The 22,439-nt window shown below is 36.4% G+C and overlaps 1 protein-coding gene across 1 annotated transcript in view; it reads right to left on the bottom strand.

Annotated features, from left to right (window-relative positions):
• The window catches only part of CDKAL1 (CDKAL1 threonylcarbamoyladenosine tRNA methylthiotransferase), a 669,650-nt gene that overhangs the window by 585,758 nt on the left and 61,453 nt on the right, over positions 1-22,439 (bottom strand). The window contains 1 exon segment of the mRNA XM_020986833.2: positions 1,941-2,029. Coding sequence (XP_020842492.1) covers positions 1,941-2,029 — 89 coding nt within the window.

Genomic DNA, 22,439 nt, shown 5'->3' on the forward strand with positions numbered 1-22,439 from the left:
CCTGGTGAGAATATATCTCCTTTTTCTCTTCCATGAAAATAATTTTGATACCTCTATTCAATTTAATCAGTATTAACTCAGTTCATCATGATTTAATAGGTATCCATGATTGTATCCATGAGTTAAATAGAATAGAGTTAAGTTCGACGTATAGTTATCTCTTCCACGTCACCATTTTCCCCATCATGGTTTCAATGTATTGTGGGTCAGCATAAGAAAATGGGAATTTTGGGGGAGTTTTGTGGAAGCTGCAGATGACACGCATAGATGATGCAGATGATATAGATGATACAGAAAAAGTTTAGAAACTCAGAAATGCATAAAACATGTGTATAGTACTGTATAATATCAACCCAAATCTGACAATAAGGTACCTTAAACACCTCACACAAAAAAAAAAGAAAAAAAAAAGAAAAACTTCATACTTCTTCTCTGGTACAAAGGGATGGCCAAAAAATTTTATGTAGATTTTCTAGCTCATGGGGCACTTCACACTTAGCCCCCGTGATGTGGAAGGGATGACTGTAGTTAATGCCATAAGAATAAGAGTCAGGTAGGGTATAATTAATTAATCTACCATGTATTAATGATTAATATCACTTAAATTTGATTTATAGGATAGAATTATACTGTATTAGTTCAGCCTATTATAGGACGTACATTAATTTGTGTTAAGAATTTAATGCATTAGCACTATTCCACTCCATCCCACCCTCCCACTACTATGAATGTACTTTGAGCAAAGTATGCTTGAAAAACCACGACTTCCTTGCTCTGGCCTCTGCAAGTTCTCCTCCTAGAACACTGCAGACAGATGACAGGCCCCAACACCTTGCTGACAGGGTCATATGACCTGTAGAAGGTCTTGGGATTTTGCTGACAAAGTCTTCTGGCCTGTGGAAAGCTCCTAAAAGCCTGCTGACAAAAGACACCAGAAGCTGATGGCCTGTGGAAAGCATGCTGACAAAGTAGTTGTGATTGATGGACATTTCTCTTAGCCAATTACAGGAATTCCAGAGGGACTTCCCCAGGACTTCCAAGGTCAATAAGATCCCTAAGGCCCATGAGCAGAGGGATCCTTGGCAGTGAGGAAGGTCTTGGATCCAATTGGTCAGGGACCACCAGTCTCCCTACTAAATCTGACTGTGCTCAGATCTCTGCCAGTTTCCTTTTTTTGCAGATTGGAATTTTGTAGCCCTATACCTTGTTTTCTAAATCTTATCCTTCCTTAAATATCCAGCTCAATTCCCACATTCAGCTCAGCCCTGAATGATCATTCATTCCTCTGAATTCCAGAAGGACTTACTGTCTATACATATATATTCCATCTAGCATAATTTACGTTTAAGACTATTTACCTTTTTATGTGTATGTCCTATCTTCCCAATTAGATTTTAAGCTACTCTGGGAAAGAAACAGTAGGTCATACCTACTTCATGCAGCTTTAATCATTTCTACTTGTCTTCTTAACTTCTGCCTATATGCTCAAGATTTACTAGGGACTGAGTCAGACAACTATTAACATATTGTTGTGGTGTCCACCCAAAAATAAAAAGGAATTTAGTTTTTCCCATGCAACCTGAATAAGGAATCACTTAATCAATTGCATTAGATAGAGCTTCACAAATTGCATGGGGGGGGGGACCCACAAAATCCTCCCATCAGCTATTAAAAATTACTACACTGTAGATTGGTACAATTTGAGATAGATTCAGATCAGCTATAATAATATTTCAAAAAACATTTATATCTTTCCACACACATTTCAAAAAAACTTCATATTTATATTGAATTGTGAAGTACCTTTTAAAAGTGAACACAATTCAGTTCAAACCAGTAAACATTTACTAAGTTACTACTAAATGTGACTCATTGGCTTCACTATTCCTTTTTAGAGAGTTCTCTATTCCCTGTGGAAGGAAAAAATGAACAACTTCCACTTACTTAATTGAGTTTCTAAAGTGATCTTCAGCTGGGTTTTTCACTGTGCAACTATTTAGCAGCCACAAATCTGCTTCTGATGGATTATCTGAAAAGAGAAAAAAAAAAGAAATGAATTGTGACCTTAAATTATATCTATATTTATATATTTGGTAACCAAATATATCAAATATATAGTAAAAATCAGTGGGAATGGTGAAGTGCCATAGGACTTGGAACAAGGAAACAGTTCAAACAAAAGAAGAAGGCAGATCCTTCCAAATATAAGGTAAAAAACTTAACTTAAAATCCTGAGAAAATTACATGATTAAAGAGACAGTTTATATAGATTTCCTCCATAAAAGTACTACTGTGATGCTTCATTTTGGAATGAAGACTAACCTGGGTCCCAAAAAAGTCATTTAAGAGAAGTCCAAACTATAGTAAGCTCTACACTAAGCAACAAATTATTTGATCATGGTCCTACCTGGCAAGAAACTATTTGAGGACTAGCCAAGTATAAAAAAGGTTATCATTAAAGGGTTGGCCACTAAGTGATCAATTATTTGGCTATGGAAACTTATCTCCACCTGAATAACTGATAGCCACTACAAACTCCTCATGCTCTAAACTGAACTAATCACAGTCCACCTAAACACTTAAATCTTTTCTTCCAACCCCTTAATTTCTATATATTATCATCCACCCAGTTACTAAGATTCAAAACCTCAGACTGATAAGGTCAAAGGGACAGAAACTGAGCCCCAGAGAAGCTAAGTGACTTGTCCAGCCAGAACTGGTTCAAACTGGTCAGAGGTGGCTAAAACTGGTCAAAACCAGTCAGAATCAGTTAAAACTGGCTAGAACCAGACCAAACCAGTCAAAACTGGTTAAAACTGGTCTCGACCAGGTCAGACCAGTAAAATTGGTTCAAAGCAGTCAGAACCATATCAAATTGGACAAATAACATGTTCTAATAAAAACATGCTAGAACTGGTCAAAACAGTCAGAACCTGATCAAACAGATCAAAACTGGGTCAAACCAGTCAGAACCTGTTGAAACCAGTAGGAAATCAGATCAAGATAGCTGAACTATGCTCAAACTGGTCAAAACAAGATAAAACAGGTTCAAACCAGTTTAAGGATGCCAAATTAACCAATGACCCAACTATAATCTATGGACCCAATAACTATGTACCCCATCAATTAACTATGTCCTCAATGATCAATGATCCAATTAACTATGTCCTCAATAACCAATGACCCAATTAACTATGTTCCCAATGACCAATAACCCAATTATGACTCATTTACCTATATACCCAATGACCTGTGCATCCAATGATCCAATAACTTCTATATCCAATAGCCCAATTGTGATGTAATTACCTATAGACCCAATTACCCAATTAGAAATAGGCTCAATGATTCAATTACCTAGGTACCCAGTGATTCAATTAACTATGTACCCAATGATCAATGACCCAATTATGACTCAATATCCTATGTACCCAATTATGACCCAAAGACCTATGTATCCAATAATACAATTATGAATCCTATGGACCCAATGACCCAATTAGTTATATCCCCAATGACAATGACTCAATTGTGACTCAATTACCTATGGACATAATGACCTCTATACTGAATGATCCTATTACATAAGTACTCAATGACCCGATTTTGACCTAATTACTTATGTACCCAATGACCAATGGTCCAATAATGACCCAATGACTATGGAACCAATTATAATGAAAAGACCTATGTACTCAAAGATCCAATTATGAATCTTATGGACCAAATGAGCCAATTATCTATAGACCTAATGACCTATATATCAAAAAAACCAATTATGTATATACCCAATGACTCAATTATGACCCAATTACCTATGTACCCAATGACCCAATTAGCTATGTACCCAATCACCTACATACCCAATGATCTATCTTTGTACCCAATGACCCAATTATCTATGAAGCCAATAACCTATATACCAAATGACCAATGACCAAATGACCTGTGTATACAATGACCCAATTAAGTATGTCCTCAATGAACAATGACCCAATTATGACCCAATTACCTTTGTACCCAGATAATTCCATTTGATGCTAGAAAAAAATAGAATAGACTCCTCTTCTTCTGTCTTTTCCCAAAAGAGGTATCATTAGCATCTCCCAAGATATTCATGGATGTCCCTACACATACTGAATCTTAAAAACTATGTCTTTGTTTCTCTTCCAAACAGTCCAATAGTCTTCTACAGCTTAAGCCAAAAACAATGTAAAAGTACACAATTTAAATGACAATACACTAAAGTTAAAAAGTAAAAATGCAACTGCATACATCTATAGATATTTATAATAATTTTAATAAATATTCTATATTTCAGTTTGCTATGCAAATCATCAAACCTTATGTAAAAGTTAACAATGCAAATGCCTTGTAAAACTGGCAGTCTAGCAGGATTTTTTCACCCAAATACCAATGAAGCTTCGTTTGTTAAAAATTAGCATTAACAAACATCAAGGCTACTTACTCTATAAAGCTCAAAGTCACCATTTTCAGGTGAAAACATAGCCAACTCTTTTCCTGTTGTGATCCAGAAATAATATAGCATCCTTAAATCTATTTTCTAAGAACTTGTTCCTTCTTCACCTCATCTTTTTTAAAAGCATTTTCCACTAATCTCAAGAAAATGCAAATGGTCAACAAACTGTTTCTTACTCCAAGAGTGGAACAGGAACTGGAATTACTAACAACTCATTCCAATCTGGAAACTGCAATTATTTCCATCTAAATCCCTTAATTTATCCCCAAAGTTTAACTTTAAACAAGCTTCTCTAGTCAGAGTTCTCTACTCTAGGTACTTCCCCTAGAACAATAAACACACATGCAGTAAGATCTAACATTCATTTCTGTAAGCACTAAAAGCCCTTTAAAAGTTCAAAACCAATGAGGTTCCGAGGAACAGTTCTGCAATGTTGATCATCATCACAGGACTTCTTTTTACCTAAATACCAAGTATTATAGCATCCATGACAAAAATCAAAGTCAGAAAGTTAAAAATATCCTCATCATTTTATGAAGTTCAAGGAAAGACTGATGAATCAGTGCCCTTAAGCCCAAGTTATCTGTATTCCTTATGGCCCAAATTATTATTTTTAAAATCCTGAATATGACAAGTGTTGGCCCTCAGCTGTCAATGGAAGACTTGAAAGTAAAAGAAAAATTAATACTATTCCCCCAAATCACAAACAAGCAGTCTTCATTTTACCCTGAAGGCTTTTACATAAAGGTAGCATTGTGGGTCAATGAACATTTTGCTAATATAATTGTCTAATTTGAAGGCAAAGCAAGATGACAAAGGAAAATAAAGTTTTATTAATACATTCATACATTATTTATTCATTAAGAAACAAGCTTAATCTGATCTTGCCATCATCATCTATCAATGTAACACTTCCACGTTCATGAACTCTTAAATTCTCCTATCTAATAGTAATCTATTGGATTTCCACCTCACTATCTTCCAATAACAAAACTGTTCTTCTGCCACACCTTTACTACTTCAGTGAGGCTACAGAGAGGAAGAAAGGAAAATGTGGTGCAAAGAAATAGGAAAGCATGCCAAAGAGATAAAAAATGGGGCCACAAAAGCAGCTGAACTAATTGGCAAATAGCACCCCAACACAGGAATTTGGAATACAATCTGTCTCAATATAATACAGAGTAAACTATACACTTCTTAAATACTGTTTCAGGATTATGGATTTTGAAATAACCTTTTAAAATGTTGTCAACAGGCAATCACGACTTCATGAAACTTACGTGAATATTAGGTTTATTACAAGAGAAATGAATATGCATATGAAACCCAAAGAGTTCACAACCATACAGAAGTTTGCATATTTATGACAGTACTGGCCAAAGGAAGGAGGAATTATCAGAATCTCTACCTAAAGGGGTGTGGCATGGGAAAGGAAAGGTGTAGTAAAGGTGGGGAAAGGACAAAACCCCACCCAAAGAGGAGGAGCAAAAGCCACATTCTTTTCCCTTGGGAACTACTAGACAGGCAGATATGATGGTCTCCTTATCTACAAGAGTTCCAGCAGTACAAGCCTAGTGCAGACTGTCTGGAACCTGTCTTGACTCCCAAGGACACATAGAGAGTCCAGTTTGAGATGCAAACAACAAATTATGTCACCGGGGGAGGGGGGGGGAGCACTTTGTCCTTGACACATTCGGGCCTCCTACATGCTCTGGGTCCAGTGTTTCAGGAAAATATGGAAAAATGGCAACTCAAAAAGTCAAGTTCAGGGACCCAGTCCTTAACTATGTGTGACCACTCTGAGTAGGGCACTAAAATTATAAATTTTTCTCTCATCCTAGTTCCTACAGCACAGGTTACACCAGAATATAAGCAAATGGTTTTATATACGTGTGTGTGTGTGTGTGTGTGTGTGTGTGTGTGTGTGTTGTGTGTGTGTATGTATGAAGAACAATATAAGGAATGGAAATATTCCAAGCATTTATGTAAAACAATAACAGTTTTACTCTCAAAAACAGCCTTTAAGTTCCATTTCATGAAAAAAAAAATTCCATACTGAAGCTACATGACTATAAAATATTTTAGTTGAAGAAGAACCAAGATAACTCTAATTAGAATGAAAGTTTTACATATAAAGTGCACTTGAACAGGATTTTAAAGGATAAAAAGAAATTAGGGGCTGAGAAGGCTGGGGCAGGGGAGTGAGGCTGCCACATAGAAGGAAAAATGTATGAGTGAGGGCACCAAAGCTGGAGTGCACATGGCTTCTTTGGAGAAAAACTCTCACTTGATCCCCCCACCTCTATTAACTACTGTCCAGTATCTCACCTGCCTTTTGTGGCTAAGCTCCAATAGTTTCTTACTTCTCTTCCTTCCTTCTTCTCTTACTCCCTCAACTCTTCCACAGTCTGGCTTCTGACTCATCATTCAACCAAAACTACTCTCTTCAGAGTTACTAACAGTCTCTTGATTGCTAAATATAATGATCTTTTTCTCAATCCTTATCCTTCTTGATTATCTGCAGCTTCTGACACTGCTTATCATCTTCTCCTTGATACTCCCTTATAGGTTTTTGGACACTCCTCTCTATTAGTTCTCCTCCACACCTATCTGACTGCTCCCTCTCAGTCTGCCATGCTGGTCTTCATCCAGATCATGCCCACTTACTACATGTGTCCGCAAGAATCTGGGGTGTCCTTGGATTTTTGTTCTTCCTCTATACTATTTAACTCCCATAGATTCAATTAATATCTCTATGCTAATTATAACCAAATCTACCTATCTACCTCTAAATGATCTTTCTAAAGTACCAGGTGGACCATGTTGCCACTCCCTACTCAATAAACTCCAACCATTTATTCAACAAGCATTTATTAAACTCCTGCTATATGCCAGGAATTGTGCCAGGTGCTGGGCACACAAATTTTTCAACACACACACACACACACACACACACACACACACACACACACACACACACACACGAGAAACAGTCCCTACCCTCAAGTTCCACACTGAATTCTGAGGAAGCAACATGATCATAGATAAGAAAACACAGGATATATACAAAATAAGTATAAAGTCACTTCCAGTGGATACAGCAAAAGCAACGGAAGGTACGCATCAACATAAGCCTTTTGGAGGATGTGGCACTAAAGCTGAGCTCTGAAGGAAATTAGGGCTGTAGGAGGCAAAGTGAGAAGGGCAAATGACAGGAAAGAAAGTTCCAGAAAAGCCAAATAGCTTTACCAAGTAATCCAGGAAGGAAACTGTTATGGCCATACATTTGTGGATAATAAATAGGAAAAGGGGATCAGACAGGAAGGAGAGTAGGAATGGCACACCCAAGCAAAGAACAAGTGAGGGCACTGGCTAGAGTAGGTCCACGGCATAATAAGAATTCTTATTTCACTGCGTAAATGAGTGAGATAAGGGCATTTATCATGGGAGCATAGTGCTACAACTCTAGGGAACCTTAGAGGTATGACCACTTCATCCCACAGATAAGGCACTAAAGGTTAGAGAAGGGAAGCGATTCACCTCAGGTCAAGTGGATGGTAAGTAGAAGAGGTGGGACAAGAATGACTACTCCAGGATGGAGAGTGGCAATGAGAATGCAGTAGAAGGTAAAGAAGTAAGAGACACCAAAAAGAAGCAACTAAATTTCATAAATGGAGACCTATGTCAAGGAAGAGTCAGTGATGACCTTAAGATTTTGAGCTAAATGACTGGGGAAAAGGAAGCAACATTATCAGGCACAAAGCCAAGAAGATCATCTGGTTTGCGTGGAGAAAGGATGAATTTCCTTGGATGTGCCAAGTCTTATTATGACCCTAGAAAACACTTTTCCCTCCCTCATTTTGGCTGGAATTACAAAGTACAAATACCAACAGTTAGACAACATGTAAAGAAAAACTTGCAGATCTTAAGAGTTTAATTACATGGGTTTTCTAATTTTTATGCATTATTCTTCTTTAGAGCAGATAACAAATCTCAAAAAGCAATATCCTGCTTCTTCCTTGCTTGAGTTTCCCTTGGTAATGAATGCTAGCTTCAATTGTTTGGTTAAACCAATTGTAAAGTACTTAACTGCAGGCAACTTCTGGCACATTCTCATTCATCCCATATTCACAAAGTGAAAAATTATAGACTTCCTCTGTGCTGATCTCTACCATAGTTGTAACAGATGGCGTAGTTAAATGAGGAAGGTGGCATGGAATATAACTAATGACCAACCATATGTCTCCAGCAAAACGGTATTCTTGTCAAGGATATAACATGGGGTTCTCTATTACTTATTTATTCCTTTAAGATGGGCATATTAAAATACACTTATACGAACTTACATTAACTTGGGAATGAAGAGCCTAAAGAAATAACAAAAAAAATTTGTTTGACAAGACTTTCAAGTTCATGCTAAAATGCCAAAAGTATTGAATTCAATTCAACAGCACTGACTAAAGACCTACTATGTGTCAGGTGCTAGATGACAAATGTAATAAAACAATAAAAAATATTTTAAACAATAGAAATGTTTGGTTACCTTTTTATACTTTCTTATCTTTGGCCAAAGATTTCTGATATGACAGCATGAATGACTAGATATTGACCTAATTATGTAAAACTCTCACCTTTCTCAATGATGACATCTTAGTGGCTATCATCCATACTTCAAATGGGGGAAGGGAGAGAAAGTTAGACGGAGACTTATGTTGGTAACAAAGCCATTTCAGTGATGTCAAAGAAAATGAAATTTTGATGTTCTGTAGTCCTCTCAACATTTAACAATAGGCAAGACAGCACAGTGGAAAATGCCCTAAATTTGATATTACAAAACCTGAACTGAAATCCTGGCTCTACTAGTTATTACCTATGTACCCCTAGACAGATCTCTTTACTTCTCAAGCTTCAATTTCTTTATCTGAAAAATAAAAGAATTTAACTAGATGATCTCCAAGATCCTTTCCAATTAAAAAATCTTATGATTCCATACCACTATAATTCAACAAACATTTTAAGTCCCTAACTAAGTGAAAGGCACTGAGCTAAGAATATTGGTATAAAAAGACAAAAAAAAAGAAAAAGAAAAACCATTGTTCTTGAGGAATTTACATTTTACTACAGTGATACTACTACATGCATACAAATTAGTGAATAAAAGTTAATTAATGGTGGAAGACTTCACTGAACCTTAAAGGAAGGTAAGGATTCTGAAAGACTAAGCTGAGGAAGGGGTATGTACTAGGCATGAGCCAATGCAGGGAAGAAGATACATTTCACCTTTGGGGAACAATTAGTAGTAGCCCAGTGTGCCTAGAATGTGAAAGAGTAACATGAAAAACTGTTGGAAGGGTAGGTTATATCATAATATTAGGTGGTGTTTGTTGTTGTTCAGTCATTTTCAGCTGTGTCTGACTCTTCATGATCCCATTTGGGGTTTTCTTGCCTAAGATACTTGAATGGTTTGCCGTTTCCTCCTCCAGCTCATTTTACAGATGAGGAAATTGAGGCAAACAAGGCTAAATGACTTGTCCAGGGTCACACAGCTAGTAAGTGTCTGAGGCCTGATTCAAACTCAGGTCTTCCTGATTCCAGGCACAGCACTCTATGCACTATACCTCCTAGCTACCCAATATTAGGTAATATATTATTAATAAAAATACTTTAGTAATACAACTAATTAAAATAATCATATAGGTCATCCTTGTCTCCAAAAATGAAACTAAAATGAAAAACAATATAAAAGAAAAAGCTTCCAAAGAAATTAGCAAAGAATAGTTGGAATTACATCTACCACACTAGTAACTCAATTCAGAGAAATAAGGGGTGGACGGGACAGGGGAGTCACAGCCAAACTTCCCATACTAGAAATATATTGGAGAAAGTAGATAGGTCCACTTAACTCTTCAAAACCTGTAATTAGTCGTCTGGCATCATCTCTTCTCCTGTTATCCTGAACCTTTATTACATGCTGGTTTTTCACCCTGGACAGCTTGTAAGAAAATGTATTTCCCTCTCTTCAGAAGCAGGGTTCTACGGGTGAGGAACATAACACATCTGATATAGTTATATGTAGATAGATAGAGATATATGTACATGTATATAGATATGTGTGTGTGAAAATACTTATATGTGTGTATATACACATGCGTATATTTACACACACACGCACACACACATATATATGTATATGTATGTATGTATGTATGTATATCTCAACTGTCAGATAGTTGATACATTGGCTAGTTTTACTTAACTGTTTTTTGTTTTTGTTAAACAGGATAGCTCCTATGGGTAGAGGTAAATGAAGGTGATATAAAAACAAACAATATTAATGACATTAAAAATGCTTGAAGAAACAAAGGAAAATTTAAATAATGAGAGCTATTTGGTGCTCAGGATTGGGCCAAGCTGATACAATAAAATGGCAACACTACCTAAGTTGATTTATGGATTATGCATTATATCAAACTACCAAAGAAAAATCTGATAAAAATGGAAAAGATAATAACAAAACTCATATGCAAGAATAAAACACCTAAAATCTCAAGGGAAATAATGAAAAGAGAGGAAAGAAAAGGATATTATATTACTATAGCTCAAATTACAGCACAAAGCAATAATCATTAAAGCCACCTTGTATCAGTTAAATAAAAACAAGTAGATTAGTGGAGCTGACAGGATGAGAAAGGGAAGGTGATAAACATTTATTAAGTACTATGTGCCAAGCACTGTGCTAAGTACTTCACAAATATTATTCCATTTCATCTTCACAACATCTCTGGGAGGTAAGTACTATCATTATCCCCATTTCACTGTTGAGGAAACTGAGACACACACAGGTTAAGTGCTTACCCAGGATCATACAGCTAGTAAATGTCTGAAGCAAGATTTGAACTCAGGTCTTCTAGATCTTCTAGACTCCAAACCTACTGTTCTATATACTTTACCACCTAGCTGTCCCTAAAAGATCCAGAAGAATCAAAAACTACAGCCCAAGTGTTTGATAAATCTCAAAAAGTAAATTATTGCAATGACTCTCTTTTTTGACAAGTGCTGAGAAAAATAAACAATCTAGCAGAAAACCAGAGTTTATACCACAATAAACTCCAAATGAAGACATCACCCAAAAATAAAAGATCATGGCATTAAAAAATTAGAAAATAGAAGAAGGTACCTTTCACAATGATGGCTAAGGGAAGAATTCTTTATCCAAGTAATGAGATGATCAAAAATGATAAAATGGACAATTGTGATCACCTAAATTTTAAGTGTCTGAGGCAGGAATTGAAAACAGGTCCTCCTGACTCCAAATCCAACACTCTCCACTTGCCAACTAGCTGCCCCTAGTGGGATTACTGTGAAATCAGCCTGGAAAGATAGATTTGAGACAAATAAAAAGACAGACTGATAAGAGAAACTGGTGGGGAAAAAATATTTATATCAAATATAAATTCTGAAAGTATAATATTCAAAATTTAAAGGAAATAGGCACAAGTATAAGACAAAAAGAGTCATTCCTTGATAGATAAATGGTCAAAGGATATGGACAATTCTTAATACAGGAATTGCAAATTATCAGTGATCACATAAAAACACGCTCTGAATCACTAATAAGAGATGGAAACTGGAGGCAGCTAGGTAGTGCAGTAGATAGAGTACCAGCCCTGGAGTCAGGAGGACCTGAGCTCAAATCTGGTCTCAGACACATACTACTCACTAGTGTAGTGTGACTCTGGGCAAATCACTTAACCCAACTGCCTCACCAAAAACAAACAAACAAACAAAGAAACAAAAAATTTCCTGAATTAAGTAAGGCTCTGTGTGAGGGCAAGTCTTCTCCTCTGGGACAGCTAGGTGGCACAGTAGATAGAGCTCTGGCCTTGGAGTCGAAAGGACTTGAATTCAAATCTGGCTTCAGACACTTGACACTTACTAGGTGTGTGACCCTGGGCAAGTCATTTAACCCTGACTGCCCCACCAAAAAGCAAAAGAGAGAGGAGAGAGAGAGAGAGAGAGAGAGAGAGAGAGAGAGAGAGAGAGAGAGAGAGAGAGAGAGAGAGAGAGAGAGATGGAAACTGAAAAAACTCTAGTGCTTTACCTAATAGCCTGTGAATTGGAAAATATGATTACAACAGAAATAGTCAATGTGGGAGGAGCTGTGGAAAGACAGACACATTAACACACTTTTGATGGAGCTATGAATCAGTCCAAATATTCTGGAAAACAATATGTAGCAGCACAAAAAAACTGACTAAATTGTTAATACTCTTGATCCAGAAATTCCACCAATGGGCACTGCATCAAAGAGATCAAAAGAGAGAAACAGAAATCCAATATATATCAAAATATTCAAAGAAGCATTTTCTGTGCTAGTAAAGAACTGGAAACAAAATGGATTTTTATCAACTGAGGAATGGCTAACGGAATATTATTGTACAATAAGAAATTAATAACACAAAGAATTCAGAAAAATAGGAAAATTGGCATGAACAGATGCAGAAAGAAAAACATAATTGGAAGAAAATATTAACATATATATTACATTATAATATATAATTATATATACATATACATATATGTATATGTGTGTGTGTGTGTGTGTGTATAAAAATGACAGTTCCACTTCAAAGGATAATGGTAAGAAACATGAAGACCTCATCAGGGTGATATCAATGTCAAAGGACAGAAAAAGGCACATTAGAGAGGTATTTCAAAGATAATCCTTAGATAGGGGGCAAGGGGACCCAAGAAAAAAGGAGTCAAGAAGGGCATTTAGGTTACAAGCCTGGTTGACTGGGAGGATGGTGACATCCTCCACAGTAATAAGGAAGTTTAGAAATGGGGGGGAGTTTAGAGAAAACATGAATTCAGTTTCAGATATCCTAAGTTTAAGATAACTACTGGATATCCAGGTCAAAAAATATCCAACAGATATTTGGAGATGAGAGCCTAGAGGTCAGAAGAGAGGTAGGGGCTGGATATATAAATCTGAGAATCATCAGGATAGAGTTGACAGTTGAATCTATGATGAGATCACCAAGTGAAATAATATGGAGGGAGAAGAGAAGGGGCTAAGACAAAAAGTAACAGGCACAAGCTGGGTAAAGATCCTGCATATGAGACTGAGAAGGAGTAGTAGACAGGTAGAAAGAGATCTGGGAGAGAGCAGTGTCAAGAAAACCTAGAGAGAATAGAGTGATTAACAGTGATAAAGTCTGCAGAGAGGTGAAGAAACATAAAGATTGACAAACTGTCATTAGATGTGGCAATTCAATGATCACTGGTAACTCTGAGAAAGAACTTTCAGTTGAATGTCGAGGTCAGAAGCAATCATTCTTTTGAGCATCATCCTATCATGCCCCAGACTGTCCCTCCAGCTTCCTAGAACTCCAAATATTATCTCATTTGATACAACCACCTTGGAAAAGAGATGTTACAATCCCCATTTTATAGTTGAAGAAACTGAGGCAGAAAGAGGTTAAATGACTTGGTCAGGTCTTCCTGACACTAGGCCTAGCACTATATCCACTGGGCTACCTACCTGGAAAACAAAAGATGTTTCCCAGGTAGAAGTGATAGGATTTGACAAATTAAATGGAAACAGGAAGAGAAAGAGGAAGGAGTCAATGATGATACATACATTGTGAACATGAGTAAATGGAAGGATGGAAGAACCCTCAACAGTAACAGAAAAGTTTGGAAAGGGGGAGGGTTTGGGAGAAAACATTTCAGTTCCATTTTGAACATGTTGGGTTTAAGATGTGTATGAGATATCCAGTTCTAGATACCCAATTGCTAATTGGATATGTGAGACTGGAGGTCAGACTGGAGAGCAGAGAGGTCATTGCTGGATAAGTAGAAATGAAAACTATACACAGAGATGATAAATGAAACCATGAGAGCTGATAAGATCACTAAGTGAAACAGAATAGAAAAAGAAAAAATAAAGGCCCAGAAGAGAGTCCTGGGAACACACAAGGGTGGCAGGCATAATCTGAATTCAGTTCCAGCAAAAGTGACTAAGAAGGCAGGGTCTGAAAAGCAGGAATAGAACTTGCATAGAATAGTATCACAAAAACTTGGAGAGAAGAGTATTAAGGTACAGAAAGTGACCAATAGTATCAAAGACTGAAGAGAGGTAAAGGATAAGGATTTAGAAAAGGTCATTAGATTTAGCAATTAAAAGATCATTGGTAACATTGAAGAGAGCAGTTTTGTCTGAATGATGAGGTCAGACATCAGATTGGAAGAGTTAAGAAAACAGTGAAAGGAAATGAAGTGGAGGCATCCATTGTAGACCTAAAGAAGTTCAGCCACAAAGAGCAGGCAAGATAAGGAAGGAAAGCTAATGGGGATGGATGGATCAAGAGAGGGTTTGTTTGAGGATGGGGGAATCATGGGAATGTTTGTAAGCAGTAAGGAAGTACAATACAGACAGGTCTTGCTTTACACCTATACATAAGCAATTTTTAAGCAATGCAAAGGCAAAGGAGGGAGGAAGGAAAGGAGGCAGGAAGCGTCCTGGAGAGAGGGGGCCAGCACAGGGTTCAAGGATATGTGGGGACAAAGGACAGAGAGCAGGAGGAGGAACATGCAGGCGGCTAGCCAGTCATGTGAGGATCTGGCCTGAACTAAGAGGAAGAATAAATAGTGGGGATCAACACATGGGGGCTGGACACAGACAAGACAGATCAGGACAAGCAACAAGGGACCAAGGAGAGACAGACAGACAGTATCCTGAGCTCAGACTGATACACAGGCTGGGAAAGCAGACAGATGGACTGAGAAGGGCAAAGGTTTCCTCTCTCGGGCCAGAGGTCTCAAGCCAATTCATGGATCTGGCAGCAGTGGCAGTAGCACTGGGGGTCTCTCCAAAAATCTGTTCTGCTTTCACTTGCAGGGTTTTTTTTAAAGGATTTTTTTAGGGGGCCAGGAGAGAGCAAGAGGGGCAGGAGCGGAGAGAAGAGTACAGTGCTACAAAGTAAAATTAACGTAGGGGTTTTGGGGGAATGTAGAGTTCTTTCAGAATTCTTAATGTAAAGTTTGCATAATATGAATTTACTTAAAGCCAGAACTATAGCAGGTGGACAAGGAGAGACTGAAGATAAGTGATAGAGGGAGCAGTCTACTGGAGAAGATGGGATAGAAAGAAATAACTTGTTCCTTTTAAAGAGTTTGGTGTTGGCTAGGAGAAGGGCCACCTCTTCATGTGAGACAGGGTGAAGGCAGAGATGGTGGCAGTAGGCATGTAAGTAGATAAGAAGTGAGGAGGAGGGGAGAAGAGGAAGCTTCAGCAAGTGGCCTCAAAATTTTCAGTGAAATATAAGGCAAGGCTCTCAGCTGAGAGGCTGGGGGAGTAGGTCCTACGGGGTTTAAAGAGAATGAAAAAGTTTGGTAAAATGGCTGTAATGAGTGGGATAATGAGTCATATAAAAGGAATGGTTTGCTGCAATGAGGGCTCAGCTGAGATCATGTCACATAAAACTGCAGTGCCCCCCCCATCAGCACAGTTTTATAAGATTTTCTCCAGCTTTGTTCAAGAGCCATAATGCAGAGCTGAGGCTGGACAGAACAAGAATTCTTGGTGATAGACTTTTGACAAGGTATTCAAGACATGAGGAAAATACAGATTTGAACTGCTTAACTACAGGGTCAAGATAGGGAAGAGGGGAGAGCATAGCCACTGTAGTGATGTTGGCCTGGGAAAGAACTAAGGAGTCAAGGGATTGGAATGAAGAGCAAGGTTCAAGGTTTCCTACTCTAGATCTCTGTTCCCCTTCCTGGCTAAATTCTCTGATGGCAGAGCCTATCTCTGTTTTTGTATTTGAATCTCTACCATGTTACACAGTATTCAGAACATTTCATACATTCATTCATTTGTAGAACTGAGAATCATCCACACAGACATGATAATTAAACCTTTCCGAATAGAGCTATCAAAAAAAAAATCTGGCCCTAAACAAAACATGAAGAATCATAAGTTTGTCATTGGTGCTTTGTACCTCCTTAGTATTTGTGCCTAACTTTCAGTGAGTCAGTCAACTGTAATGACTATGACCATTATTAACAGTCAGACACAGAACTCGTTTAATTGCTAAATTTGGAGAAGAAGATCTAGGTTCCAGATCTACCACTAACAAGCTATGTGACCTTCAGGGAATACTAACTTTAAAGAGCTAAATGAGGAGACTGGACCAGATAATCCTTACAAAGATCATTTCCAATTCTAAAATCGTTTTTCATTTGTGATGTTAACTTTGTTATAAGTTTTATCTGATTACAACACTAAATTCTGCATGAATATGTTTACTACATTTTGATGTATCAACAATTTAGAGAAAACACTGGCTCTGAATGTCTTACTGAAAATGCTATTTCTAATTTCAAACAAATTGGTATCTTCAGCTTACTTACTAAATACTAATTTTTAAAAACCACCTTTTCCTAGGAAATTAAGATTCTATTGCACAATTTAACTAACTCTCTGTTAATTCTCTTCCACTGGTTGAGAGTAAATGTCAAAAATTGAAATTCTAAAGCACTATTTCACAAATATAAACTTAACTGTTTTGTTAGGGGAATTCCTACACCCAGAAAAAAAAAAGAGGTCTGATTTAAATAATATTTTAAGTGGAGAAAACCCAGTAAAGCAAAATAGAATGGAAAGAAAAAAAAAATCTCCTTCAGTCGTTCCTGAAGTAGTGCTGCCCCCAAGTGGCCACAGGTAGCATGAGTGGCTAACTGAATAGTACTGAATCCAAAAAAACAGAGCCTCCATAGAAACATAACATGCTGTATTTTCATTAATTTCCAGGATAATAGGGATTGGTTGAAGTATTTGGGGGAGATGTTTATCAGAAACCTGCCTGTCTTCTCACAACTGTGACCCAGGACCTGCATTTAAGAAACATATTGACAGAAAAAATAAACAGAAACCTAATACATGAAGAAACCAAACATCCTTGATCATTTTCACAAGGATCCTGGATGAAGCATCAGTCACAAAATAAGCATTTACGAAGCACTTTACTATGGACTACATCATCTCTGTTGCTGGTGCTTTCTCTCCCCTCATATTCTCTTATCCAGATCAAATTTGCTTATCCAGATCAATACAGTATCATCTTCCCCACCACCACCACCCCAACCCTGTCCTTGGAGGCAAGGCCTGTGTCCTCACAGCGGCTTGTTCAGAGCAGGTATTTAATAAATGTTTACTGAATTGAATTGATCCACTACTCCTTTATTTCACTGAATTAATGACGAAAAACCATTTGAAACAATTTGTCAGCCATACTGCTAAAATTTTTTTTTAAAATTTCTTCATGTTTTAAATGAACTGGGAATTTAAGGAAATGTTTGAATCCACTTAAAAAAATAAATAAGGTAACAAAAAAATTAATAAGGCAGAGATAAGAATCAAAGTTTTTACTTCATTGGTGTAGAGAACTCTTGGATGAGGAAATTTCTTCAATTATGTAGGTCTAGGTTGGCTCCATCTCTGCCACTTACAGTCTTAAGCTGCCTAGAGCACTCAAAAGGTTAAATGACTTGCCCAAGGTCACACAGCCAGTATGTGTCAGAGGCAAGACCTGAACTCAGGTCTTCCTGGATGCAAAGCTAACTATCCATTATGCTACAGGACTTTTCATAAAATAATCACCACTGTTTATAAATCTAGATTTTCATTTATTATTTGTGGTCAAGATACAATTAGAGAGAGTCATCAACAAAGAGATAACCACCAAGACACAAAGGCAGAGCCAGAGAATTAACTCCTATAAAAATATATAATACATAAGAACATTCTTAAATATTATTTGATCACCAGCTAAAGAATAATAGAATCCAAATTAGAATAGACCTTAAGAGACCATGTAATTCAACCTCCTTCCCAATGAGGTAATTAACCTTAATAATCTGGATGCTGCAGGACTATTTCAAATAATGGGGAGCTCACTATTTCAGAAGAATCCAAACGTCATAAAAGCAGGGAAAAACTTGGAATACTATCTATGTGAGAAGAGAAATTATATCATTTTAAAAATGTATATTTGAATAGATATACTGTATATCCTGAATGTCATATTTACCCTGGGTTTGATGAACAATGTCAATGAAATTGATATTAATCAAATTGTTCAAACAAAAAGGTTAAATCACTGTCCTCGCCAACATATTTGCACAAAGTTTCACCATATAGGGAAGAACTAAAGCACAGATGTAATTTGCATCTGCCTGTCCAAATTTCAGGCAAGCATGATTCTTAAAAAATCAATCTATTGTGACCGTTTGTAACAAGCAAATTATCTGCAGAGTTAAAAAAAAAATTTAAATGTTTAACAGGATTAACTCTTTCTAACGAAAACATATGCCACTCTTGAGCAGAATTTCCAGAAGTAAACAGTCAGTATCAGAAATACAGCCTATAATAAAGAAGTAGCCAAACTTAGCATAACAGTACTAGCAATGCTACTTTAAAATGGCCAACTTTATTTCAAAACTAAGTATGTGAAAGTGCTAGGCAGAGAGAGAAAAGCATATAGGCCACCTCGTCCATTCCCTGGTTTTGTACCCTATGTAACATTTGTAAACAAAGATTGATTCAACTTGTATAATGAAAAGGGATGGTTGTCAAAAATAGTTTTTCTTTTCTTTCAAAAGCTTACATTTTTATAAAACAGAAGTTAAAATATGTTTCTCCTCATGAAAGCTCAGGCTCTCCCTCAGTTGATATGTACAAAGAGTTAACATTTTGCTCATTATCCGTTAAGCTTTTAAGGAGGCCTATTTTATGCAAATTTTCCTCAACTGAAATTACAGTTGGGTTAATAATCATAGTACTAAATTCAATATGCAAACTATATTTAAATATCTGAAAGACTTATCCTGGGAACATTACCTGTCATGGGACTTTTTTTATTTACTCCACATTATATAATCTTTCCTATCCAGAGCTTTTGAATGCTTAATCTAGAAAAGCTAAATGAACCAAGTCATTATGCAAATTATACTTAAACCTCTTTGAGAAACACAAATAAAAAATACAGGTGGTAATATTTGTATAAAGTACCCAGTGTTTGCATGTATGAGTAAGTTTGCATAGGATGGGTCAAACACATAATTAGGGTAGGTCTTCCTGAGGATCTTAGGTTTTCTTTAGCAAACATGTAGCATCAACTTGAAATAATACAAAATACATACTTAAAACCACTGAGCAAATTTATTTCAAAATACAAGAATTGGATAAAAATTCTGGCCTATCCTAAACTTCTTGGGACATTTTGGTCGGTTGTTTTGTTGAAGCAATTTAAAAAAAAACCATGTGGACTTCAGGGGCTGAAGAGGGAACGCTAGCCATGATTAAGCTAGATAAAATACTAAGCAGTATTAAGAGTGTAATTTCATAACTAATGTTCTACTCATAAACAAATATCCCCCCTAAATTCTATCTAATGAAAGAGCCTCACTCATGTGGGTTCCATGAACCCCCAACTGAGTTTCTTCGAAAAATACAAAATCTCCTAGAACAGTTAGAAATATCATGCACGTTTCAGCACATGAAAAAAAAAACAACTCTCTTCTTCCAGAGAGAGAAATCATATGAAATACATGGAATCTACATTAACTCCTTAGAGCAACAGGATTATCAAATCACCTAGACTAAGAGCTGGAAGGAACCTTAGAAGTAAATGCCAAAGGCAGGATTCAAACCCAGGTCCACCAACTTTATAAGCAAGGCTCTTTCTACTACACCACAGATGTACTTATTCCTAAGAAAAACTTTGGTGAAAATTATTGATTTCCACACTTTAGCTAATTTACTTCTGATTTGAAATAATACATTTTAATGAATGAATTTTAATCTATGAATTTAAAACATTTATCTGAGTTCACGTATAAGTATCATGTCATTAAGGACTTTTTGCACTAACAATGTATATGTACATCACAAAGCATGTATTTTTTTTAAAAACCTATTATTTATTTTCAGTCACTGACATAAGATTATCAAAGGTAAAGTTAAGCATAAAAACTGAAATTTTATACAGGTGTAAGAAATGATCTTGTTTTTTGGAAATAGGAACTATTCTGCAACACAAATTCTAATACAAAGATACCCCATAACAGATACTTGAAAGGTGCTAATACTTCCCAAAGTATGTGTGGCTTATTTTGAAGCTGTTTTTATCATAAGCACAATAAGCTATTTTATTTCGTCTTCCAGGACTTCTCAACCTTTTTCAGACTTCTCAATCTTTTTCATCCCCCAAACCTCACTAAGTTCTGTGATAGTTCCCAAATATGGCAATTCACATTATAGGTACAACCATCACTAAGCAGCTATTCATACCCCCACAGCTACAATTTCCTTCTTAGCACTGAGAAGGCTGACAGAGGCAATGCCAAGTTAGAGTATAAGCACATCTGTAAAATCTTAAGAAGGAAGATGATGGATGATTATGAGAATCATCTCAGCTTCACATCCAACCTTAAAGGAAGGAGAAGAAGGGGATATGGATGAAAGGTTCAAGAGCTAACACAGTCTGGCTGATGACATTCACAATACCATGCAGTCAGCACTAGCCATCTCTAAAGGGTTATCTGAAGTTCAGCAACTGAATCTCAATGATAGCTGGTCTTCTTATTTTCCCCTCTGTCCCCACACTGAAAAACATTGCTTAATTCTGATAGTATCACTATAGTACTGAAAATTATTTTCTGAGAAATTTATATTTCTAGTTAAGTATTCTAATATATTAGACCAAAAAAGAAAAAAAAAATGAAAGACAAAGTTTTCAGGATTATAGCTTCCCTACAGCCTAAATAAAGAATATAAAGTATTCAGTGAAAGACATTCATACTTCACTATTCATATTTCTCTAATATTTAAGAAAATTTTAAGAGGATCTTTGAAACCTATTTCTAAAACAATGTTAATGATCTGAACAGGCTACCTCCTCTACTGGGATAAATGAGAAGGAAAGTAATTAGAAAAATTTTTATTTTAAAATAACATATAATAATTATTTTATTATTATTAACAATAATAATAAACTTGTAAAACATGTAATCCAGGTAAGTAGCACTTAAGCAGTAGTATGCCTTTAGAACTAAAAATTAAAAGGAAAAGATTTTTATTACTATATTTTATAACACTAAGAATATTTGTAAATCTCAAGTATAAAACACCTATGAAAATATCATGAAAGTGAAAACTCTACATAAGTGGAACATTATTGTGTGTGTCTATATATATGCCTATATATATATATATATATATAAAACTGTATCTTTTCATAACCCAGATTAATCTAATCTAAACAAGTATTGTATTACACGAGCACAGTGAATAGAGTGCCAGTTTTAGAGTTAGGAAGACCTGAGTTCAAATTCAGCCTCAGCCTTCTGGTCAAGTCACTTTAATCCTGTTTGACTCAGTTCTTCATCGGTAAAATGAGCGAGAGAAGGAAATGGCAAACCACCTCAGTGTCTCTGCCAAGAAAACCCCAAATGGGGTGACAAAGAGTCAGACACAACTAAAACAAATAAACAATAACCATTTACTAAACATCCACAGATAGACAGACAGGCAGCTGGAAGCCAGGAAGACCTGGGTTCAAGGTCTACCTCTGATACATACTGGATGTATGATCACTTGACTTCTCAATGCTCGGGGAAGCTCTATGTTAGAGAGCAGAGAAGTTGCAAAATAGGTTCCAATCTGTAGTGATAAATGGAATTCCCTCACCTGGGAGTTCCCTCTACCACTGAAATCAAAGGTAGAGTCCTTATATCTAAACATCCATTATACAGAAATTTCCTAAGTTCGCTAGATTTTTTTGTCAAACCAAAAGGATACTATTTTCATTTAATGATCTCTGAACGACTAATATCATTAGCAATATCTAAGTTAAGTAAGGTTTCAATTTTGAAATGTTTGGGCATTTCTTAC

Source organism: Phascolarctos cinereus, unplaced genomic scaffold (genome assembly GCF_003287225.1).
Source record: "Phascolarctos cinereus isolate Bilbo 61053 unplaced genomic scaffold, phaCin_HiC Scaffold_4;HRSCAF=312, whole genome shotgun sequence".
In the NCBI taxonomy this organism is placed as follows: Eukaryota; Metazoa; Chordata; class Mammalia; order Diprotodontia; family Phascolarctidae; genus Phascolarctos; species Phascolarctos cinereus.